Genomic DNA, 23,810 nt, shown 5'->3' on the forward strand with positions numbered 1-23,810 from the left:
GAAGTGTGTACGCACCTTAAGTGGCAAAATAGGCTGAAGGTTTAACATTTCCTGTGTCCCTTAACAAGGAAAGGAAAAAAAAAATACCCTATTACATGCCCAGTTCCAGGCAAAGAATTTAAGAGACCTTTGCATTACTCATCTTAAAAGGTAGCTCTTAAATCACCTCCAACTAACACTAAGGAAACTGAAGAAACTTTGCAAGATGACACATATTGACAGATATTATAAAACGGATTGGACACAGATTTAATTTTGTAAACTCAGTTCTGTTTTAAACTATAGACCATTTATAAAAGTTTAATGAAGAAGGAAAAAATAAAAAGCACACAACCATGATAATGCAATAAACACAAAACTAAAAGTCATAAGTATATTTATATACACAGTATTTATTTTATTTAATTTCAGTGCCTTAATAAAATAAATAAACCATGGTGAGGAGAGGGGAACACAGGCATGGGGACAGCATGGTAACAAATCATTCAGCACTGTATACTTATAAAGCTTTTGGTTATATACACAGACATCAACAACAAGTATATACAAAAAACGCAGCAAGTAGAGAAAAGCGTGGAAGGGTATTATGGGCATTTAAACAGACATTTGAAATCAGTCAGTGAAGATTCTATATCTGTTCTACATCAGGACAACAAAAGATTAAAAAAAAAAAAAAAAAATCTTGTGTCAGGCTAGAGAAGCCTGCAGTGCAGAACTACAAGTCATAGCATAGCTAGCACACTAGGATCAGACAACAGCAGGTGTGCCAGGGAGCTTCCAAGACAGACTTAAACTTTTCAAAACCTGTCATGGCATGTTATTACTTGTAGTTCAACAACAGCTAGGACAATACAAGTAACCTAAACCTGCTTTAACATACTTAAGAACATCTTCTACAGTACCAACCTCTAAATTCAAGTAATACTTCAGAACGTAAAACTTGTGCAAACCGAAAAAGAAAAAAAATATTACTCTCAAAAATATAATATTTAAATAATTTATTTGTTACGTTTCATTTAAACTGTAACATAAATTCACATTATGTTGAGTGGGGTCATACAGAGAGGGGAACAGATAACCAAAAGTCCAAAGTGCATTCCATCTCAAAAGAAAAAAAGCATTTAGTGTTTTCAGGTTTTTTTTTTTTAGAAGTAGAAAGTTGTAACAAATGGACCTGATTGTAAGCAGGTAAAATATCCTTCAAAATAAAGAGAAAAAAACACACAGTTGTCTAAAATGCAAAGAAACTTTTTTGATAAGGGAATGCAAAGAAAAATTTTTCCTTCAAATAATAAATAACCCACCTCAGAAAAAAATATAAATATATTTTGAACACAAGCACGGTAGCTTCTCAGGTGTGCTTTTTTGCAGAGTACACAGCAACAAATAAGATAATTACAATTTTAACACATCATAAAAACATTAAAAAAGGACTGTGTTGATCTTTAAGTGCACTGTTAAATCAGATATAGACAGCAGTACCATGCTCAGTGTGGAATATACCTACTTTCTATACCATACACTGTCAAGGACGAATATGTTAGAAGAACTAATCCATGGGAAAGAGGATTAATCCATAGGAAAGAGGGAGGAATCGCTGTACCGCTATATAAAAAACATCAAGAAAAAAGGGGTGTTCGGTTTAAATTATGAATTTTCAAGAATCAAATGCATCATTCATTGTATGTGTTGACAGGCATCTGTACACAATTCTAACAGGTCAATCACTTGTAGATTGAAAATCAGCAGCGAAGAGGGCAGCAGGTGATACAACTTATTTGCAGACACTTTGATTCCAAATTCTGGTGATTTTCAATAACAGACTAGCATATAAAAAAAACAAAAAACAAAGTGGCCATTTTGGCAAGCTGGCAGCAGCTATAGACAATCATTAATGTATAAGTGAAAGGGAACATTTCAGGATGCTTAGATACCTGACTCACTAGTGGTTCCTATCCAGCACTGGCAACTCTCACTGCCCAAACAATGTGCATAAAACTGCAACAGTGTGTTGTGTCCAGAACTAGCACTTTTTCTGAGAGTAGGTCAATGACAGCCTCCAAGGCTGGCTGGGGGCCTCGGCTGTGGTGGTAAAAGCCATCCTCACAGATACCCTTTAATTTAGGAACACACTTTTCAGGGATTTGAAACATGCTCCTTTAATTTCCACAAAGAGAGAAAACCAGATTACAATAATAAAGAATACAGTTGGTATGGACAATGCATCTCAATGTTATTCTGCTTCAGGGAAGGCGACTCTGGAGCCAGGATGTACATGAAGCTTCAACAGGAACGGTACTTTGTCCATTTTAAATTTTTTTTTACCGTGTAAAACCTTCAAGTTAAAATTCCATTTGGTGGAGAAAAGAAAAAAAAAGGACATTCAAAGTGCTGCAGAATTTGTATCCACTAAAGGCGTAAACATGGTCCCTAAAGCCAGGGTGATCGGTTACCTCCTGTCAGCAAAGCCTCACTTGTATACGGGATTCTTCTTAGGCAGCGGGGGTCGTTTGGCCTGCCACAAGTGATTATGGATAGTCAGTGCATCAACACTTACTGACATGGTTTTGGCGGGGATGACAGTAAACTGTTTTCTATCTGAGCTGTATTTATACAGTTTGTCGATCATTTTCTTGCTGATGCTCTTAGGACCTGTCCCAGTCAGCTTGCAGATTTCCTCAGAGTCAGGGTAATAGGAATAAAGTGCTCGAAATTGGCATCCGGCGTCACGGAACAAGATGATGTAGTGGTTAGAGTCGCACTTTTCAAGCTCCTGAATTTCAGGAAAAATCAACAAAGAACATGAAAACTAAGCACACAATATTTTAAACATTATAGCCAACTAATACACAACAGGATCCATAATACAATAAAATACTTTATGAAGGACAATACCAAGACTGAACTTTTGCTTGCTTTTTGGAAAACTGGTAATCTCCAGCATACAAATCATGACTACCCTGAGATCTCTCCCCCTCTGAAATGCGCCTGCCACAGGTCGGACAGTTGCCACTAAAACCCAGATTTAAAGGTTGAGTAGATGTGTGCCAACTAAAACAAGACAGCGGAACACCAGTGTCTCTTAATAACAATTTTTGCTGCCGTCAGGAAGTAGCCAGACTGAAAAATAATTTAATGCAATTGAAATACATACGAGGCCCAATGATATTTCACACATTTGTTTGAAGCTATGCTGTGATAAAGTAAATGCATTAACCCAGCAACCAAATGGAAATCATTCACCTTTGTTTATACCCACTCTATGTAAACAAAAGTGCTTTCTGCATTGGTAGGCCTCACTTACCACTTTATAAAAAAAAATTTAAACAGATTTTACTTACATCCAAAGTTTGATTCTTCTGTGTTTCATTCACCTTCCCAGCCAGGCAACAGTGTGATATAGCATTGTGGATTATTGGTTTATTGGACTTGCTGCTTGGCTCCCTATAAAGTTTCGGACCTAGAAAAACAGCAGGAATAATAATTATTGCTATACTGTACTGGGATAACATGCTATGCCTCTAGGCCAGGAGTCTGTAATAAAGCATTTGTATATGAGATTTTAGATTCAGCTTTTATTTTTTTTTATAGAACTACAGCATGTGCAAAATATTTATAAATGTATATTAATGATACTGTGACACTAGGCAATAAAATGTAGGAAAAAATTGTTAAAAAAATTATAATTTATCGCATTACCAAAGATAAACAAATAAAGATGGATAAAGCTTAGAATAGACAGAAGAATAGTAGCAGGCAGCTACAAGTTCCCACAGACATCTTTTTTCCCTTTGTACCTGGAGAGCTCCTATGAAAACATGGAATTCAAATAGTCAGGTTTTTTGTTAGCTACTGACCAGCAGCAAGAATTATCCAAAGTCAAACCTCCTTGTTGAACTTTGTATTAGAGTTTCAGAGCATCTGCTGCACTCAAAGGAAACTGTATAAATAAATCTTTAGATGGCCACCATGCAGTCTAACCCCAAATGAACCCCATTGTATATGTCCTTACAGGCACATTTCCTCATTTGTTTTTGTAGTTACAATTTTCTCTGTGACATTATACAGAAGCCCACAGCAACCCTTGAAAGTAGTCAGGACAATACGACAAAGTGAAGAATTATAGGAATCAGGGAAGAGATAAAGGGGCACCTGAATATTCAGCCACTGATGCTATAGATGATGCAGTGGATGCATTTTCCCAATCTCGCTCTGCAGTTTTGCTATGGTGTCTACTTCCCAGCGTCAAGGCTTCCACTGAGTCCACTCTAAATGTAAGAAGAAATACAATGTGACATCAGACACAAAAATGTATACATTGTAACCCTACTCATCTGTCATGAATGCTTAAATTTTTAGGCGGTGCTTGAGAATTCTGATCTGCTAACAGGCAACAAGCACAGGTGCTCTTCATAACGTAGACAAACCAACTTCATGGGAAATCCCCTTTAAGCAGACCTGATCATTTGTTCCACTATGTACCACAGAACTTGAACTACTATAATGTACACTGCTGTCAATGTTGCACAGTGCCGATCAAATCCAACCTATAAGTGTATAGTTTCCAAAATCTGCATTATACAAATTACATTCTGGCATTTTTTTGTATACTTAGGCAATTCTCAAAATATAAATTAAAATTACCCTCAGCAAAACCATAGACAATATATAGTGAAAAATACCTGTGTGATGGTGTTCCACCAGAATGGACACTCTCAGCTTCTGTAGTTGCACCAGATGCCAATGACAGGCTTGAGCCAGACTGTGCGCTGCTTAAGTTATCAGCTACAGAAAAAGGAAGGGGGAGGACATGGGCCTTTATTGAAAATAAGGTTTTTCTTTAACTTTCTGTATCAAAGCTTTAACATACTGGAAAGAACTATACGGTGTTTAGCTGTTATCATACAGACATTTCAATACAGATGCATAAACAGCATAAAATGCTCACAAATTATTGCCAGATTACTATATATTAGATGGAATTATCGTTTTTAAACCTTTGGGGTATAGGAGGCAAAGTATAAGTAGGGAGAGCTTAAATTTTGAGCAATAAAAACACTGCTATTCTGTCATCACGGAGCAACACAGCACAAAGAAGTGCTACAAAAAGGATTCAGAAGATGGCTGAAATATTATTTCAAATACAACAAAAGTGATCTTACGTGTAGAGGAATATTTGGTTCCTGAGTCACTGTTGGATTCCTCTCTATGAACAGACTTTGGACGAGATTTTTTGGCTTTGGGCTTCGGTTTAGGCCGACCTATCCCTTGCTCCTCCAATATTTGTTGCTGCTTCCGTCTCAGATACTCTTGTTTGATTAGTTCTCTTCTGGCCTTCTCCTCATCCTTTCGTATTCGCTCTTCTTCAGCTTTTCGCCTTCAGATGCAAAGAAACCGTACAATAAGTTTAATTTTACAGGCAAATAGAAACATTTATTTTTGTTTTCATAATTATATGTTAAATATATGGTAAGTCTAGCATATTTCCTAAACTGTACTGAGAACCACAGGTGGCAAAGTTCATATACTTATTACATCTATGATGGCTGTATGCATGTTTACCGGGCTTCATCTCTCTTTAGTTCAATTTCAGCTTCCAGTTGCTGTTTCCTCAGACGCGCTTCCTCTGCCTTCTTTTGCTGCTTCAATAAAAATGCAGCTCGCTTCTTGGCCAGCTCATCCTCTGCTTTCTGTTCATCCTAGAAGTGATAAAGAAAACAGTGGGGATCAGTTGTAAAACAGGGAGAGGTTTGGTTTAATGTGCCATTATTATATTTATATAGCACTGACATAGACCACAATGTGACACACACACACTAAGTACATGAGCATACATTTGAACTTTCAGCCCACATGCTATTTTTTTACACAGTACAAAAATATTAGGTAATTTTGTAAAAAGAAACCTGATGATTTGGCTAGAATGAATTAAAGGAATACAGCTTATCAGTTTACTGGTGACAAAATTGATGAAAAATGATGGATATTAAAAAAATGGTACCAATAAAAATATCTATCTAGGGAGAATAAGAAGGGGTGGCAGTGGGTGTTACATCAATTAAGCTACACATCCTTTGTTCAAACAATTTACATGAAAATCTAAAAGCAAATTTTCAGAACCTGAAGGCCTGTAGTTCCTCTCTAGACAACTGGTGGGAGAAAACAATGCAAGTTAATGCCTACAAAAACTACCTAAAACCTTAATTTTTTGTCAGACTGGGAAAACCAAAGAAAGAAAAGAAAAGGGAGATGAGGGGGAGGGGGAACAATTACTCACTTTGAAGAAAAACCCAACTCCAGATTTCTGATCTTCAACAATGATGTCCGTGGACTTCTCAGTATTTTCAGTCCCTTCCTCTTCATCAGGATCTTTAAGCTCAGAAAGATCAACTTCTATCAAACTAGACTTGATTTTAAGTTGTTCATCTACAGGAACATTCTCTTTTCCTGAACTCTCTGAGGAGCCCATGCAAGCCACCCATACATTGTTGACAGCATCTTTTTGAGCTTGTTCAGATAAAATATTGGCATCTTTGGACGTAGAAAGAACAAATGTCCTCTGGTTGTTATCCTCATGTAGCCGGAAGCCATCTGCAGGTTTATCAGGATGGCTCTCATTTTGCTCTGTATTTTTATCTAAAACATCTCCTGTAAGTGTGATGGCTGATTTCAGAGCTGGAACAGGTTTTAAATGAGGTAAGGTCTCTATACTTTGAGTTGGAGTTATAACACGGGAAGAGTTCTGCATTTTTTCTTTAGACATTTTATGTTCTGAGACCCGAGAAGAGCGCGCGCTTCTGCCTGGACCAAATCTGTTTTTACGAGGTCCTGTGCCTGCTCCTGGTGGAGACAGAGGCTCCACAAAGTGAACAGGGGGGTTTAATTTAAGGTCTTGACTACTGTTCTTGAGGGATGGGAGCACAGAAGCTGGAGCTTTCATCAGTAGTTCTTGCTGCTGGGATATTTTTAGTATCGCTTGCTGTAGAGTGCTTATAGTCTCATTCAACTTTTCAATTGATAGATTACATTCATTCGCATCAATCTCAGAATCAACATCGTCAGGGCTGGGATCACATTCCACATTACACATTTCACCTTCATTTAAATCAGGCTCCCTAGGCTTTTGTTCTAAATATTCTTGAACATTCGGTCGTTTAGAAACTTCACTTGGTAAGTCTGATTTTTCAAGGACCTGTTCGGCTTTAGAGGTGATGGACACTGCATCTGCCTCATCTACACTTTGCTTGGTGAAGTCCTTTAGAGGATGTTCTGGTCTCAACATATGAGTGGTCCCATCATGCTTGCTTTTTTTCACGACATTCAAAAACGCGGCCTTTCCCAGTTTTAAACGCTGACGTGCCGACAGTGACTCCATCTTTTTCTTCTGAGCTTCAATGGCTCGCCTCTTCTCTTCTAACTGCATGTGAAGTTGTACCAGCTCAGAAGCCAAGACATTTGTGTGGTCTTTGCTTTGTCCACCAGGACTCTGCTCCCTTCGCTGTTTCCAAGTAGTCAAGGGAGGCGGACAACATTCAGAACCATCAGGGGTTGTTTTCTGTGAACTGCTTGTACTAGATTTTGTTTCATAGCTATTAAGTCTTTGAAACTTTCTCTCTGCAAAACTAGTCATTCGTACACTCCCACTTGCCAGTGAGAGACTGCTGACTTGGGAAATGGTGCTTAAACAAGGACTTGACCGTCCACTGGCATCATCTTTGTCATCATTTTCCTTTACTTTCATGTCTTCCTGCAGTTTAGCAGACTCTTCTTCACCAATGTATTTGCATACCAGGTGAGGAAGAGGGAGTTCTTGGTCACACTCCTCTTCTAGATCAAGATTGTCAGAGTCAGAGTCTTGCCTTGACAATGTCCATGTGCTTTCTTGATCTTTGATTTTATCCAATAGGAGATGTGCCAGGTTTCCTTCATCAACATTGTCTGATTTAGAATCATGAAGGAAAAATCCACCACTAGGTTGAACTGATAGATCAACACTACTCGTGGCAAGAGGTCGAAAAGCTGTAGCAGCACTTTCCATCGATGCTTGTAAAGGTTCTATCCTAGGACTTTCTGTGCCTGGGAATACAGAACTACTGACAGGGGTATAAGTTCTGTTCAAATCATGTGCAGAGCGATTAGTAGCAATTTTATTTCTGGACTTGGAGGCTTCATTTTCATGTCTAGAAACAAATCCCTTTGGCTTGCCTTCACCATATTCTTCCCTTTTATGGACAATTTGTTTTTCTTTAGCCGGTTTAAGGATTGCAGGCATTAGAGGCTCTAGGAAGAAGCCGTCTGTTTTTTCTATATCTGGTTGTAGTATCCTTGGAGACCTTGCTGTTTCCTGCTGACTTGAAGCTCTGGAGGAGATGCTCTGTAATTCAAGATCTTCTTGATTTGGTGCTTCACCTGATCTAATATACGCAACAAGTTCTTCTTCTTCATCTTCCATATCTACATGTCTTAAAAGACTCTTTGAACTAACAGGTGCAGATGATATAGGCAGTTGGTGCTTAGGAGTGGCATTTATGATGTTTGAAGCTAAGCTGTCTTTGCTAATTGACCGAGCAAGGCTAATACTATCTCCCGAGGTTGCATCAACATCATCAGCACAGTGAAGGGCAAATGGAGGCTGGGAGAGAGGTCTATAAAAAAAAAACAAAAAAAAATAAAAATTTCATCAGCTTCAAATTCATGTCACATTATGTGACTGACAACCGCATTTGAGTTCTCAATCATATGGTTACAAAACAAATACTGTCAATTAGTCTTTTGGCTTCCTAAATTTTTTGGGGAATCTTGAAAGTGGCTTTTATTGCCAACTAAGAGGAAGAGCAAACCAACTCTTGTGATGTAAGCAAAAAGTGGGAGGAAACCTCACATAAGCAGTAGACGATCACTAGAGTGATTGATTTAACAAGTTGTAAATGTGAAGTAAAGCTTTAAAAAAAAAATCTATAAGCATATTTGCAACCAATGACCTTAGAACTTATGACCTGCCTCAAGAGCCTTTCAACAAATGATCTAAAATGTATTAACATCAAGGAATTGTAAGCACAGCTAAGAAACTAACATTTTCAGAAGAAATTGGACAGATTTTAGGAAAACCTGTTAAGGAACTATGCTGATCACTATGCAAATGCTAGTTGCCTGATGTAGTAATTTTAACTTTACTAACAATAATTTGCTCCACCAACCCAGAGAAAGAATACAAAGCAGGACTTCTAACTTTTATAACACATTCATGATCAAAATACTTGTTCTGAATTAATGATTAACAAAGTTTTGAGGCCAAGATGCCAACGTGCATCCCAGGAACTAACATCAGCAGTGGTAGACAAACGCGTATCTCATGACAGGCTTCTTTACCTGTATGTCTAGGCAGGTCTACAACATGAAAATAAAATGGGGTCCTAAACAAAGACTGCTTTTTTGACAATAAGGGCAGCTAGTCAAATGGTGTCTACAGTCTACAGAGTAGATTTTTACTTTGTTGTCTGTTATTTGTAATAAGTAAATTTTAAAGAATTTCATAAACAAGATCATTGCACAATGATGAGTTTACTAAATGAAGTGAAATTACTAACCTCTGTCTTTTTTCTGCCCATGCCACCGATGATCGAGATGGTACATCAGTTCGTGTCAAAGAATTAGCACGATCTCTGTGATCTATAGGGAAAAATGTTCACAATAAACTCCTAAGCAACCAAAAATACAGGCAGCTTAAATATTAGGATTACTGAAAAATGTTTAGTAAGCAATTTAGCTAGTAAATCTGATTGAAGATAGAAAAGAAATTGTTTTGCCTAAATATCCAACTAACATTGATAACGAATACATTGCTTAGGAGGATGGCACAAACAGTGATACCAAACATGACAATAACTAATAGAATGATGGTGAGTGTACTGGATAAATACAGAAAACTGCTTTCACCTTCTAGTAAGTAATTGTTTACAAAGAAAGAGACAAAGTGAAATAAACAGAAGGAGGTAGAAACAAAATAACTGAAAAAAAAAACTTTTTTACACGAAAAGCAATTTTCTAATACAACCCATGGCAAAAATGATGTAATCCGTACACTACACGACACTACTACACTACTGACATTATTGTAATTATTAGAACATGTTCAGAAGTAAGAAAAAAATAATATGGAATAACTGAACAAAGGAGAAAAAAATTCTACTTAGTACTAATCTTGTTGCATAGGTACCATGCTGCATCTATAGTAATTATTTTCAGCCGTGAAATATAAACCTATTTGCTGGAGTAGCTTCGACAACACTCATCTCAGGAAAATATGTCTGCAGGGCCCTTGCCTTACAACTGCCTTTTGGTGGACATGCAGAAAGGACAACAGAAAAGCAGCTTCTCAGTGGCAATCCTGTAAGCATTGCATTGCTGTAAAAGTCAGTTTTATAGATGCAGTAGAGACCCAGCAGCCCTAAGGTCAGCGTTTGACTAAAGTTCCGAATAAACACTGTGGATTTAACCAAATTCAACAATGTGAAGCATATACTTACTAGGGCTGTCGTCTGAATGCACAGTCTTCTGCTGCTTCTGTCTTAAAGGCAAGAGCGGATGGGATGGACTAAATGCTGTGCTTCCTTTCCCGCTACAGAGTAATTATTAGAAAATGTTAATTACAGGGATTGAGTAACAACCCGGAAAACAAGCAGAAGTAGTACAAACAATTATTAAATCACAATGCAGAAAGCACATTAAAGGTAAGTTTAAAAAAAAAACTTTACTATATATTTTTTTTTATTTATTTAAAATTAATCCAAGAGGCCCAGTGCAAGGAACTCCACAATATATTTCTTTTAATGGTTGTGTGGAAATTATGTTTCGTATCAAATTGGAAGTTCTGTATAGAAAGCTAACAAATTACATCATAGCATATTATGTGTAATGAATTCCTAAACTTTTGGGAACAGAATTCACTACTGCAGTTCAAAGTAAGAAATATTAGGCTTAGTCTAACATGGACATTATTATTATTAAACAGGATTTATATAGCACCAACATATTACGCAGCGCTGTACATTAAACAGGGACATTTTCTCCAGTGTTTAACTGTCTGAGGCTTTAAAAGCCCATGTTTGAAATTCCCATGCATTCCAATAGGCAAATCTACACCAGGACATTTCCTTGAGGCATGTTTAGGAGCGTTATCTATAACATTGCTCGCAACGTTTTTAAAAATTTAGACGGCTGGGTTATTGCTGGAAAACACCCAAAAACGCGGGTAAACGTTTCCAATGATTTCAATGGAGCGTTTTCCAGTGTTTATAAGCCCTTGAAACGTAAACGCATTAAAAACGTGTGAAAACGCTGTAAAAACTTAACAGAGGTTTTCCAGCATTTTCAAGGCAAGATTTAAAACTGTAATAAAAAGTGCCCAAAAACACATAACAATAAGCATATAAACGCAGTAGGAACGTTTACATTCATTTTTTAAAACATTGGTGTAGACAAAGCCTTAACCCCCCTGGCGTTCTAATTTTGTCCATATTTTTAGGCAAAAAGCCTGAAAAGTGTGCATAAAAGTAGTGAAACATGTAATATAACTGTACAGTAGTATATATATATATATATATATATATATATATATATATATATAGGCCTGTTACCAATCCTAGGTGCCTAGCAGTTGCCAGAAGTCACTCAGAAGGGTAAATGTTTTTTGCTGCTAATATGTGCTAAGCCTCACTTGTTACACCACATTCATTATACTATTACACTACTACAAAGGAATAAACTCTTAAAACTTAGAACACTAGTAAGTTGGGTCACAATACACGGCATAGGACAGTTGTGTGAAAATACATAGAATAGAAAAATTGGATATACTAACGGGGCAGGCATTACAAAGTTGTAACAAATAATTGGGAGAAGGTAGAGCACTGAAACAATAAGAGGTTACTGGATACCCGAGGCATAAACAACTGGGTGCACTAAATTTGCCGTGTTTTGCCACACCCCCTTTTTTACCACCCGGTTACAGCTTCCTACCACCCGGCTGTACAGTTATATTACAGGTTTCACTATTTTTATGCACACCTAATTATATTAATTATAATATAACATTAAAATTATATAATATATGAAGATTTCTTTGTGTTGCAGTTATTTTGTATTGAAACCAATATAAAATTATTTGAATTTCCCGCCGCACCTCTAGCACGAACTGACGATCGAAGAGGGGGGGCGCCGCCTGAGGACCTGGACGGACGAGCTGGACGCCGGAGGATGCCAAAGAAACAAGGTAAGTGGGGTTTTTTATTGCTTTTAGCGACCCCAAGTGTGACCCGGGATTACCAGTTTGCAGGTAAAATCCAACCAAAGTCCCACTAGGGAATACCGCTGGGGGGGGGTTAAAGAGCCAAGTCACTGCTACTGATGAGTTGCTGGTCATTATGCATGCTCGTGGGCATTTAACCTACCCCAGCTTACTCCACTAAATGGGAGGGGTTGGGTGCTTACCACCTTAGCTTTATTGAGTCCAATACAAATAAATATTCATATAATATATATAATTATATTACATATATATTATATATGCTGCTGTACAGTTTTATTACATAATACATTATTTTTTTAACAGATTTTTGTGTGTGTGTGTGTGTGGGGGGGGGGTTAAGTTTATTATTACATTTATGAACTATTAGACATGTTTTGGTGAGTTTATGCCTAAAAATTATAGACGAACAAAGTAAAATAAATTTCCATGCAAAAACTGGTACCACTTTTAGCATGGAAATACGGCCAGAATGAGACAGCTAGGAAGGTTAAAGAGTAACTGAACTGCCAGTCTAGATGTAGCAAGAAGTTGAAATCTTTTAGCAAGTAAGTGGAGGTATAATTTTAAGCAGCTTAAGCCGCCTGTTTACAGCTGCCAACTAGAATCCAGCAGAAAATAGAATGTTTATCTTTATTAGAAGCCCATAAGGACACTGGATAAATCTTTAGGCTAGAAAACCATTATTTACAGATTTGGCCAAGCCTATGGCTGTCATGCCAGCTTGCAACAAAATCAAGCTATACCTCAAAACATGCAATGGAGAAAAAACAACAAAAAAAAAGGTTAAAAATAAATAAATAAACAAAAATGTAAAAAATAAATCACTAAAGAAAATATTCCACCTACTTCTCTGCCTCCTCCAGCTGCAGGTAGCTTCGTGTTTCACTGTGAGAATCCACTGTGGTTGACGGACTTGCCATAAAACTGCGCTTTGTGGCATTAGATATGGGAATCTGGGGTCTACTGCTTTTGTGAGGCAATACTGATTTAGCTGGAAACAGTAGAGAAAATAACAGTAAAGCTTGGAGAGAATTGAATATCATGATAACAGACTAAAATAAATAATTAGAATTAATTATCTCCAATTGATTTTGAAATTTGTTTCTCTCAATTTTATTTTCAAACTTCAAATCATTTTTTAACTTCACAATATTACTTTGAAAAGGCACTTTAATAACCCCACTAAGCGATAGTATTTTGCAGTTCCAGTTTCTATTTATGAGGAAATCAGGGGTAAGTTAGATCTCCAGTATTTCTGTATGATTCTAAAGCTGATCAAGTATAAAAAGTTCCAATCAACCTATGCATTCTTCAGTAGCAACTGCTATCTGAGAGCCCCAAACCAGGTGCTTGGAGCAGAAGGTTTCTAGGATTACTGTATAGAGAAGAGCTTTGGTAAGTGATCTTTTCAACCCACACACCATACCGCATCGCATCCTGATACAAGTATTTGCAGCCCTGGACTTGTGGTCTGACCTGATCACATCAGCAACATCTCCCAGCCAGGAGTGCAGTGGTAAAAAAGAAAAAAAATTCCAATAATGTGGCAGTCATTATAGACTATAAAGGGTTAAATTTACCAGAACTATATAATGTCAGGGCTCACATAAACATTGTTCCTAATGTTTATCCAACCATGCAGGCCCTTGAATTATGTAGTTGTTGCTAGATCCAAAAGTAGATTGACAACGATTGAAATAATTTTTTTTTTTGTGTTTGATAGGGTAGGAAGGATTAAAATTAACAATTATTTGTATAGCACCGACATATTACAACGCAGCACTTTACACAGTCCATTGTCATATCATGAACTGTCCTTCAAAGGGGCTCACAATCTACTGTCTCTACCATAGTCCTATGTCATTAACGTAATCTAAGGCACCAACAGGTTGTCCGCAGCTCTGGCCTCGGAGGCGCACCAGCCAGAGCCACGGACCATGGCCCCCTTACAGATCCCAGGCTCAGGGCGGTGGGCAGGTCTCTGGACACAATCCGCCAACCCTCCTATCGCAGAGAGTGGGTTCTGGCATCACGACGTCACTAAAGGGTAAGTTTGTTCCCCTTTGATTGACACCAGGCTACCCGCATATGCACGGTCTGGAGGCAGTAAATTAAGTGGTCCGCCAGTCTGAAAAGGTTGGCGACCACTAGTAAGTTCATCAAATCTAACTGCATGGTTTTGGAATGTGGGAGGAAACCCATGCAGACACAGGGAGAACCTGTAAACTTCTTGCAACTTCTTCCTCTTCTTCCTCCAAAATTTGAACCTGCGACCTAGCGCTGTAAAGGCCAGAGTGCTAACCGTGTCAGTCTGGTTTTACCACCACTACTACTACTGTGCATGTGACCACTGTTTTACCAGATAGAGAGGGAAGTCTGCCAACAGTGATTTAGAAATAAAAAGCTAAAGGGGCTCAAGCCTTTCCCCACTTTTCACTTGTCTGCCGAAATGGTCATCAATAAGAAGTAAGAGAAGAGAAATCAATAATTTTAGTCTTGCCCCACTTCATCCAGTTAAGTGAAGAGGGGAAGTAAAACTCATTTCTACCTTTTTAAGAGAGACAGGGAATACCTAATTCAGTAAACACAAGCGTACAACATTTATGCAGGCCATTTGTTGTTAGCTTTAGAGAAGGGTATAGATATAGATTATATTGAATGCTTGTAAAATGGTTTGTACAAATAATGTGAAGTATATAAACTTAATTATATGTTACCTCTAAATCGAGTGTTGCGGAAAGAAACAGTAAAATGTACACCTAAAACAGCACTTCAACCCACACAGTATACAATTCAGGCTGTGCACTCATAGTATATGAATATTTTTTTACAGCTTAGGGTGACATTATTAAAAGTATGTATGGAAATCAACAAAAAGTTACATTTTTAACATTCATTCATATGGTTGACCTGTACTCTAGGCATCCTGTGAAATATGGGCGCCATCACAGGCAGGCGCAGAAGGGGCTTTTCCCCACATAGGATTAAAATACAGATCTCACGCATGCGCAGTAATCCACTGAACTTTAACATGTTTTTTTCTTGTAGGAAGATTATTCCACTGTGTGAAAATATGTATAAAGCAGGAATAATCCTAATAAAATGATGAGGAACTCCAAAATATGTCAGGCTCACCTTCTTTCAATTCTTGAATATCTCTAGGCTGCACAAAGTCGGGCTTCACATTCTCAAACCACCAAAATAGCTCAGCAATAAACACCATAAAGTTAGGCTGAAACAGATTAAATGTTTTGATTTTTTTTATACATTTATAATAACTTTTATTTATAAAGCACCAACATAACTAGGCAGTGATGTACAATAAATAGGCTGCAGATACTTGACATACAAGCATACACACAATAACACAGGAAAAGACGCATGTTGACTCTCCAGGGACCTACCTTCAGAACCGGTGGGGAATACAGCATGTCTTCTAAAGTCAAGTAAAAGCACTTGTTTAGGTATTCACTGGAGAATTCTTTTAGTAGCTGGATGTTATATAAGTTGTCAGCAATAGATGGCACCTCCTTCAAACAGATGTCTGCATAAGGAGAGAGGAAAACAGCAGAAGGTTAAAAACAGTGAAGGTCCACTGCCTATCACCTTTCTGGTATGATAATTTATGATGTTAAATACAAAATTATTTATTTAAAATAAACCTTTCATGAAACAGATATGAAAGCTGACACATCTGGTTGGTTGGTTGGTTGTTATGTTAACCCACTTCAATACCTTTGGAGTCACAGACATGGTGAATGCAATATATCAATTCCTAACATAAAATTTCATGCTCATTCTAAGCTGGTGGGTGCCAAGGCAAGCAGTGGGAAGCAGTGGATAGAAAGAAGGTGCTTTAGCCTAGGGGTTGGATGCCTGACAAGGAAATGTTATGACCTGAAAGTTGTAAGATGATGACAACTGAAAAGGTGGAGAACAGACAACAGCTTCTGGTACTAGAGAAGCTTCATTGTCGGTTGTCAAAAGGGATGTGGAAGTTAATTTCTGGAAGATCAAAAGGCATTGTTTTTAATTTGAAGTATTTTTATGAGATGAAACATGCACAAACATAAGTCAATTCAATAACATATCTACAAAAGACAAAGGTAAATATATTGTGCTCTCAGTATTTGGTGTGACCCCTTGTACAGCAATAACTGCAACCAAACATTTGCAGCAACTGTTGATCAGTCCTGAACATCAAGTCAGAAGGATATTGTAACCCATTCCTTCATATGGAACAACTTTAACTCTTGGATGTTAGTGGGTTTCCTCACATGAACCACTCACTTTAGAATTTCATCTTTCCCCAACATTTCAACTGGATTAATGTCAGGACTTTGACTTGGCCATTCCAGGACATTCAATTTACTCTTCTTTAAAGCATACCTAAACTCAGAATTTTCACTTCACGTAAAAGGGTTGACAACCCTTTTATGTAAGGTGAAAATCGATCAAAAATGAATGGGAGTGCAAAGCCTCCCAGGATACCTACGTCACACATCCCAGGAGGCTCTCGGGTGCTCCTTCTGTGCATGCCCGAGCACCTCAGTCATACGCAGAAGGAGCACTTTCGTCAAAAGGGAAAAAAATTGCTGATCTCATGCGTGGGCAGTGAAATTTGCAAGTTTTTTCCCCATCTATGTCACCTGATCTCACGCCTTGATTGAAGGTAAGTGTATTTTTTTTTTTTTTTTTTATTTGGGGGACTTTTTGAGTTTAGTTCCTTTTAACTATTCTTTGGTAAAACCACTTGTGTGTTTAGATCGTTGTCTTGCTGCATGAACCACTGTCTCTTGACATGTTCCATTAGAATCTCTGGTATAGTTCAAAATAGTTCCATTACTGATGGCAAGCTGTCCAGACCCGGATGCAGCAAACAGGTCTACACCAGAACACTCCTACCAAGTTTCAAAGAAAAGATAATGGACATGGTTCTTATGCTGAAATGCAGTGTTTTTCTTCATCCAAATTTCTCCTTATTTAGGCCATTTAGTTCTATTTTGGCTTCTTCTCTCCACAAAACATTATTCCGGAATCCTTCGAGTTTCCATATGTTTGAGGGAGAGTAGTGCCTTTCCCCTTGTTATATTACCTTACACACCAAATTCTTTACAGATTGTCTTGTAACCTCTTCCAGGTTTATGGATATCAACAACTCAACTTTCCCTGAGGTCCTTAGATACATCTTTTGTTTGAACCAGGATACACACCCACAAATGTGTTGCATGTGTGATCAGGCTTTGCTATCTCACATCTGATTGAAAACACCAGACTCGGAGTTAACCTTCAAATTATATGATAATCTGGGGATTCATTTACTTTTACCACATGCAGAACAATTTGGATAATTATTTAATAATTTTTGTTTCTTTTGTTTAACTAGGTTATCTTCTTCTACTTTTAGGACTTTGGACATCTACTTTTGAAAAACTGATGTTTTAGGTCACATATAGAAAAATGTTCTCAAACTTTAAAGCACCACTTTAATTCCAGGGGGGTTCCCATTTTTTTTTATCTACCATAAGATTCTTGTTAAAATCAGACTTTTGGCTAATATTTAGAAACCCAAACTATTATTCTTTCCAAGATAGCAATATTTTAAATACATTTATTCCAAAGCATGGTATTTTGCCTGAAAAACATTTTAACACATTCCTAATAAAGAAGGTTTAGATGTGTTAAATATAAACATTTTGATACCCTAAAATGAATTTAAAATGAAGAACTTGAAGGCTACACAAATGTTTTTCTTGTACTGAAATGCAAGGCTAGTTATTTGGGGGATATTCAACACTGAAAATCTTCACTTACCATCCAGTTTCATTTGCTCTGGACAATAAAAGTGAATGACGGCCAGGAGGGCTGCTCCATCACTAATATCTTTCATTAAATCTTCAAGTAATGGGAAATAAGGAAGGTGTCTGTTTGATGGGTGATCGCGACGATAGCGCACCTGAAAAAAGAAAAGGTTGATGAGCCAATGGTGTTGTAAGTGGCACAAGTTAACGTAGGCCAAAGCCTTAAGAGTTAAACAGCTGAATCTAGAAACTATTTAAAGCAGGGAGGTTGTGTGGCTAGAGTCTTGTGACTGTACAGTATTAAATATCCACATTTCAAGAACGCTACAGTAATATTCACACACTAAAGACACAACAAGCAGGAGAGGTATCTATCTTGCACAGGTTTTCTCAGGAAGGGGAAATAGTAGGAAACAGAGTTATTTAGTGGATGCTTGCTAATAAATAATTTTTTAACTCTTGCACTTTATTGAAGGGTTATGGTTACTTATTGCTTGATGTCTGTTCCTATTTCACACTCTTACCCAAAACCCCTTTCCCCCCACCCCCTTAAAGCATTGTGAGCATTCTCTGTCTCTCTTTTATTCTTTGTCTTTAAAACATCTGATGGTCATGCCAGTCTTCTCTCTTCTGGTAGTTCTACCAGGAGTTGAATAGAAATAGATACAGAAGATATTGGACTTCCACCAACTGAACAATTCAGGGTATACCTCCCCGGAAATATGTGGTACAGTGGGAACCCATTTTACCATCACTGCCTCTGGTTTCCTTTTTTTATCAATTCTTCTCTGTAAAACAATGCCAACATTTGCCATTCTAAAGCTTTGCTGCTGGAGGACTCCTTCTTGGAAGTCAGCAGACTCTAAGTGGATGCTATTGACCCTAGTGAACCCAGAAATTCATTATTTGTTCATCGGTGCACGTCAGTCCACTAAACACATCCTGCTTATAATCAAAGCCTAGTCATCTGATTCACCCTATTGGCTTCTCCAATCTTTCTGGGACAAAAGCAGCAAAACCCCCAACCACAGAGAATTATTCCTGATTTTGATGCACACTCTGCAATTCAGCAATAATGAACAATCCAACAAGGATAGAGACAACTCTGATGACTCAAGCTGCTACTATCAACCAAATACAAATATTTTGCAAAAAAATAATCCTTATACGTACTTTTCCACTAAATATTTCAGTTACAATTTATTCATAATTCCTCTTTGACTATTCAGGGCATTCCACATAAGTAACAAAAATAAAGGGAATAATGGTTTGGAGAGAACACATTAACAAAAATACAACTTCAGATTCAAACAAATTCAAGTCTTTTCTCATGTCTTTTTTAAAAAGGTCTCGAAGGAGGTAAGGCTACCAAAAATGTCCATTGTGAACATTTTTGGGTAAAAACACTGAATATATTCTACATGCAGCAGGCAATATGTACTTTGGTGAGCACACTCTCAGTCACAACCATGAACTGTTGCCCTGCATGCCCCCACATACCAGATCTGCTACTTATGCAAAAGGGTAGAAATACTATACCACTCGAGCATACTCCACGGGTTCCAGCATGCAATGCGCTAGGGCATGCATTAGATCAGGCTTAAAGACATATATGAAACAAGAAACACATAGAAAATGAGACCATTAATGATGGTTATGTGCGAGGTTAGAGCAGTGATTACAGAGATGCACAGAACACAAACGCACAAGGACAAATGGCCAATGGCAGAGCAGATTCTCTTCATTTGTGTGGATATTAAGTACGAAAAATCTATGAACCAATTTGGTTTACAGCTCTCAACTGCTTTGCCAGTTTTTCCTGAAATCTTTTTTGTGGGTGTACTGTACAATGCAGGGTCAGAGAACCTCAAGACCTCCATCTGTCCAGAAACTCTGAGTTTCACAAGACGAACTCCAGAGGTTTCCTGAACAGCTGACGGGCTTTGGTTTGGTCCTAACCTGCTGGAGAATGACAAAGCTTGACACTAAAATGACTCTATACCATGGTGGGATGAATGAAATTTTCACATCGAAGGGGTTTAACTTACAGGTACTAACTTCCAATACCATTTTGAAGGAGACTTTTCAGGAAGGAAGGAGAACAAGTTAGGCAGAAGAAAGGAAAGTTTAGCAGATTAAATGGTACAATTCTCGCACAATTAAAAAAAATATATATATTCTGAACTTTCCATTCTTTACCATTTTCAGTGCTCAAAAACAGATTCAAGTACATGTTAGAAAGTAAACTTTGTAAAATGTAAGCATCGATGTATAACAATTAAAAAACCATGGAAATTTGATTCATAACATTATATTTTCTAAACATTTATATTTTTAAATGAGAAGACTTATCCATTTGTAAAACAAATGGTAAAGCTGAACTTCAGGCACATATACAAGACACAAATTATTATACTTCTGTATACATTATTACTTAAGGTAAGCTGCATAAGTACTGTCAGGGTATTGGCTCCAAATAGAGGAAGGAGACGCAGCACAATGATACAACTGCTAATAGGAGAGAGCATAGTGACTGAGAAATTACCGTATTTTTCGCCGTATAAGACGCTCCGGCATATAAGAAGCACCCAATTTTAAAGGAGGAAAATCTAGAAAAAAAGATTCTGAAAGAATATTCCCCTTCTGATCACTCATGTGCCATTCATACCAGTATTCCCCTTCTGATCACTCATGTGCCATTCAAATTCCCCTTCTGATCACTCTGTGCCAATTTATCCCCTTCTGATCACCCTGTGCCAATTTATCCCCTTCTGATCACTCTGTGCCAATTTATCCCCTTCTGATCACTCTGTGCCAATTTATCCCCTTCTGATCACTCTGTGCCAATTTATCCCCTTCTGATCACTCTGTGCCAATTTATCCCCTTCTGATCACTCTGTGCCAATTTATCCCCTTCTGATCACCCTGTGCCAATTTATCCCCTTCTGATCACATACAGGTACATTCTCCGCCGGGGGAACTCCGTTAGGGCAGGGATCAGCGTGCTTCCGGGATCGCGAGGGCACATGTGCCGGCTTCTCCTCGCTCGGCTCTGCAGGAAGGAGACGCGCTGCAGCCAGGAGGAGGAGAGAAGAGGAGAAGCACGCAGGATCGCGGGATCGCAGTATCGGGTGAGTATGTTATTTTAATTATTTTTAAAAACTGTGTTTGGCGTATAAGACGCACCCACTCCCCCCCCCCCCCAGTTTTGGGGAAGAAAAAGTGCATCTTATACGGCGAAAAATACGGCAACTCATCAGTCTAGCCACTCTCCTTTCATTGTCCAGTAATAGGCTGGGGAAGGGGGAAGTCTGGTCCTGTGCCCTACCTGGAATAAACTCTGTTGCAGAGCTGCAATTATTGCGGGAGAGGTACATAAATACTAATCTTTTGGCATGTAATACAGCTACTTTATATGTTGCTTCCTTTATAACTAGCTTTTTGTCTGGAGTTCAGATTCAAATCATGACCTCCTAAACAGGACTAAAACACATCCAAAGTGAAACATGCATATCACAAACTTTGTAAAGGTACTAGATATCTAAATGTGCTAAAATGCTATTGAAGTGTCAAAACAAAAACAAAGTATTGCACAAGAAAGTCATTAGCTCCCTGCATTCAAGTTCAAAGTGTTGCTTTTTTTTCCAGCTGCTTTGCCAATTGCCATTATGAATTTTTAGTAGAGGTACATATTCTTTAGATGACTTAGCCTGGAGGAAAGTGATGGGATCCCAAACACACATAGAACCCCAAAAGACCCATCAGACCTCCAGGGACACCTTAAGATAAACTCTGATGGACTGTTACGTTCTGCCAGGCAGTACATCCAAAATCAAAGTGCAGCCAAAATAACCAACAAATCTTATTTCTTACTTTCAGCTTTTTTGTACTTTTCAGTCATAAAAAGGAAAAAGGCTGTTTTTTTTTTGTTTTATTAAATAAACAGCAGGTTTCAAAACTTAATAATTCAAGCCAGGAGGTTAACATACCAGCTAGGGAACTAGCATTTTCAGACAGGCTATGGGAAAACAGAAAGCAAATTTAAAGCAAGATATGATCTGTGCCAGTTGGATACTGGTGTCTTCTGCATTGCAAAGATTCACATGGCAAAGCAGAGCTGCAGGAAAGGCAGCAAACTCCCTGAAACTCTTCACAATCAACTAATGTTACAGTAGGAGGACAACAACAAATATATAATACCTTTTGATGACTGGGGCTCTCGATTATCTGCTGTTTTACTCTTTGTTCCTTTTCTAGAATCTCCCTCATTTTCAGGTTTACCTGCAATATAAAAGATTAATATACAATTATAAATGAACCAATCACAATAGTATCTGCACCAAAAAAAAACCTTACAGTCCAATGTCAACACCATCACACACAATTATTATTCTGTACTTTATTAAGCTGATAACTTTAACTAAGTATTGGATTACTATAAAGTACAGGTAAATACAAAGACTGTATGAAAAGAAGATCCAGCAAAATAAATCCTAGAATTTAAGAATTATGTGCCACATACCTTGTTAATCCAGAAAACCATAGCATCCTCCAAATCGTAGGGCAGTTCTTTTGAGGCGCTAAATGTTGAGAAACGCTTGACACTGGCAACTACTTTCTCAATGCTGATCATTTCTACAGTATATGCCATCATCAGAGCATCAATCATGGACATGTGGGCACTCTAAAAGTAAAAAACATAGAATTGTTCAGTTGGATGGAACATTACATTTTAGCAAGATATTTAACAAGGATTACACACAAATAAATAAAATGAGTTTTAAATGGTAACTATTCAGTACAGGCTGAAAGGTAAGAAAGAACATTTTACTAGGAAGTGGAGTGGCTATTCAGCCTGATCAAGAATTCGGGATGGCAAATTTAATGGAGTTATATACAAATCAATATAAAAAAAGGAAAAGTTGAAGAATATTATCTGGACAAAAAGGCAAGTGCCTCTACAACTTTGTCCATGAAATCTGTCCTGCTAAAGGAGTGGTAATAATTTAACCTTTGCCGCTATAAAGCGCAGGAGCATGAAGATCTTTGTAACCCTCAGCAAATCCCAAGCCTCCCTGTCATGATCAAATCACAGGACAGGCAAAGCACCAAAACTTTTTCCTGGCAAAAAATATTGTCCTGGCATGTGACAAAAAGTTGCTTGCTGTACACTGAAGAAACAATAGAGCCAAGCCATACTGCACAGAAACCAATAGTAAAAAAAACTGCCTAAAGTAGAATTGGTAGGCATTAAAACACAATGGAAGATGTAAGAAAAGTCAAGGTATTAAACAAAATTTGAAAGGTGCTTTGCCAGTAATTTCTTTTTGAAATAAATGCACACAGCTTAAAGTAATCTAGGAGTTGTTATAGAGCTACTGATTCAGGCACTCCTTCCTCCTCTACTGACCAGCTGGGACCGTGAAGGAAGCCCGAATTCTTGATGTGATTGGAGCCAACAGAGACACACTGATACACGCTATATATTCTGCCTTCATCAGTATTGATTTTGTGTCACCCAAATTTACTGCGGATTTATGCACAGGCAACTAGGCATGTCCCAGAAATCGGCTGGTGATGTTTTGCAGTAAAGTAAAGTTCAATACATGTTGAAAACATAAACCCATGCATGTTTGCTTTCCTATGACTAATGCTGCAACACTACACGTGCCATGCGGACATGTATTTTAGCATGCCTCCTA

At 37.8% G+C, this 23,810-nt stretch overlaps 1 protein-coding gene across 2 annotated transcripts in view; it reads right to left on the minus strand.

The window, feature by feature from the left end:
• Nucleotides 1-284: 284 nt before the first annotated feature.
• The window catches only part of CAMSAP1 (calmodulin regulated spectrin associated protein 1), a 35,905-nt gene continuing 12,379 nt past the window's right edge, over nucleotides 285-23,810 (minus strand). Inside the window, exons 4-19 of one of the 2 annotated variants that reach the window (XM_072431878.1) lie at nucleotides 22,631-22,792; nucleotides 22,309-22,389; nucleotides 20,157-20,189; nucleotides 18,122-18,263; nucleotides 15,712-15,851; nucleotides 15,443-15,539; nucleotides 13,154-13,298; nucleotides 10,527-10,618; nucleotides 9,588-9,669; nucleotides 6,278-8,645; nucleotides 5,563-5,699; nucleotides 5,163-5,377; nucleotides 4,683-4,785; nucleotides 4,153-4,268; nucleotides 3,342-3,460; nucleotides 285-2,773 (exon numbers count right to left, since the gene is read on the minus strand). In XM_072431878.1, coding sequence (XP_072287979.1) covers nucleotides 2,471-2,773; nucleotides 3,342-3,460; nucleotides 4,153-4,268; nucleotides 4,683-4,785; nucleotides 5,163-5,377; nucleotides 5,563-5,699; nucleotides 6,278-8,645; nucleotides 9,588-9,669; nucleotides 10,527-10,618; nucleotides 13,154-13,298; nucleotides 15,443-15,539; nucleotides 15,712-15,851; nucleotides 18,122-18,263; nucleotides 20,157-20,189; nucleotides 22,309-22,389; nucleotides 22,631-22,792 — 4,335 coding nt within the window. In that variant the 3' untranslated portion in view covers nucleotides 285-2,470. The remainder of the gene's footprint in view (nucleotides 2,774-3,341; nucleotides 3,461-4,152; nucleotides 4,269-4,682; nucleotides 4,786-5,162; nucleotides 5,378-5,562; nucleotides 5,700-6,277; nucleotides 8,646-9,587; nucleotides 9,670-10,526; nucleotides 10,619-13,153; nucleotides 13,299-15,442; nucleotides 15,540-15,711; nucleotides 15,852-18,121; nucleotides 18,264-20,156; nucleotides 20,190-22,308; nucleotides 22,390-22,630; nucleotides 22,793-23,810) is intronic. The other variant, XM_072431879.1, reaches the window with a different exon arrangement.

This window comes from Pyxicephalus adspersus, chromosome Z, assembly GCF_032062135.1.
Source record: "Pyxicephalus adspersus chromosome Z, UCB_Pads_2.0, whole genome shotgun sequence".
Taxonomy (NCBI): Eukaryota; Metazoa; Chordata; class Amphibia; order Anura; family Pyxicephalidae; genus Pyxicephalus; species Pyxicephalus adspersus.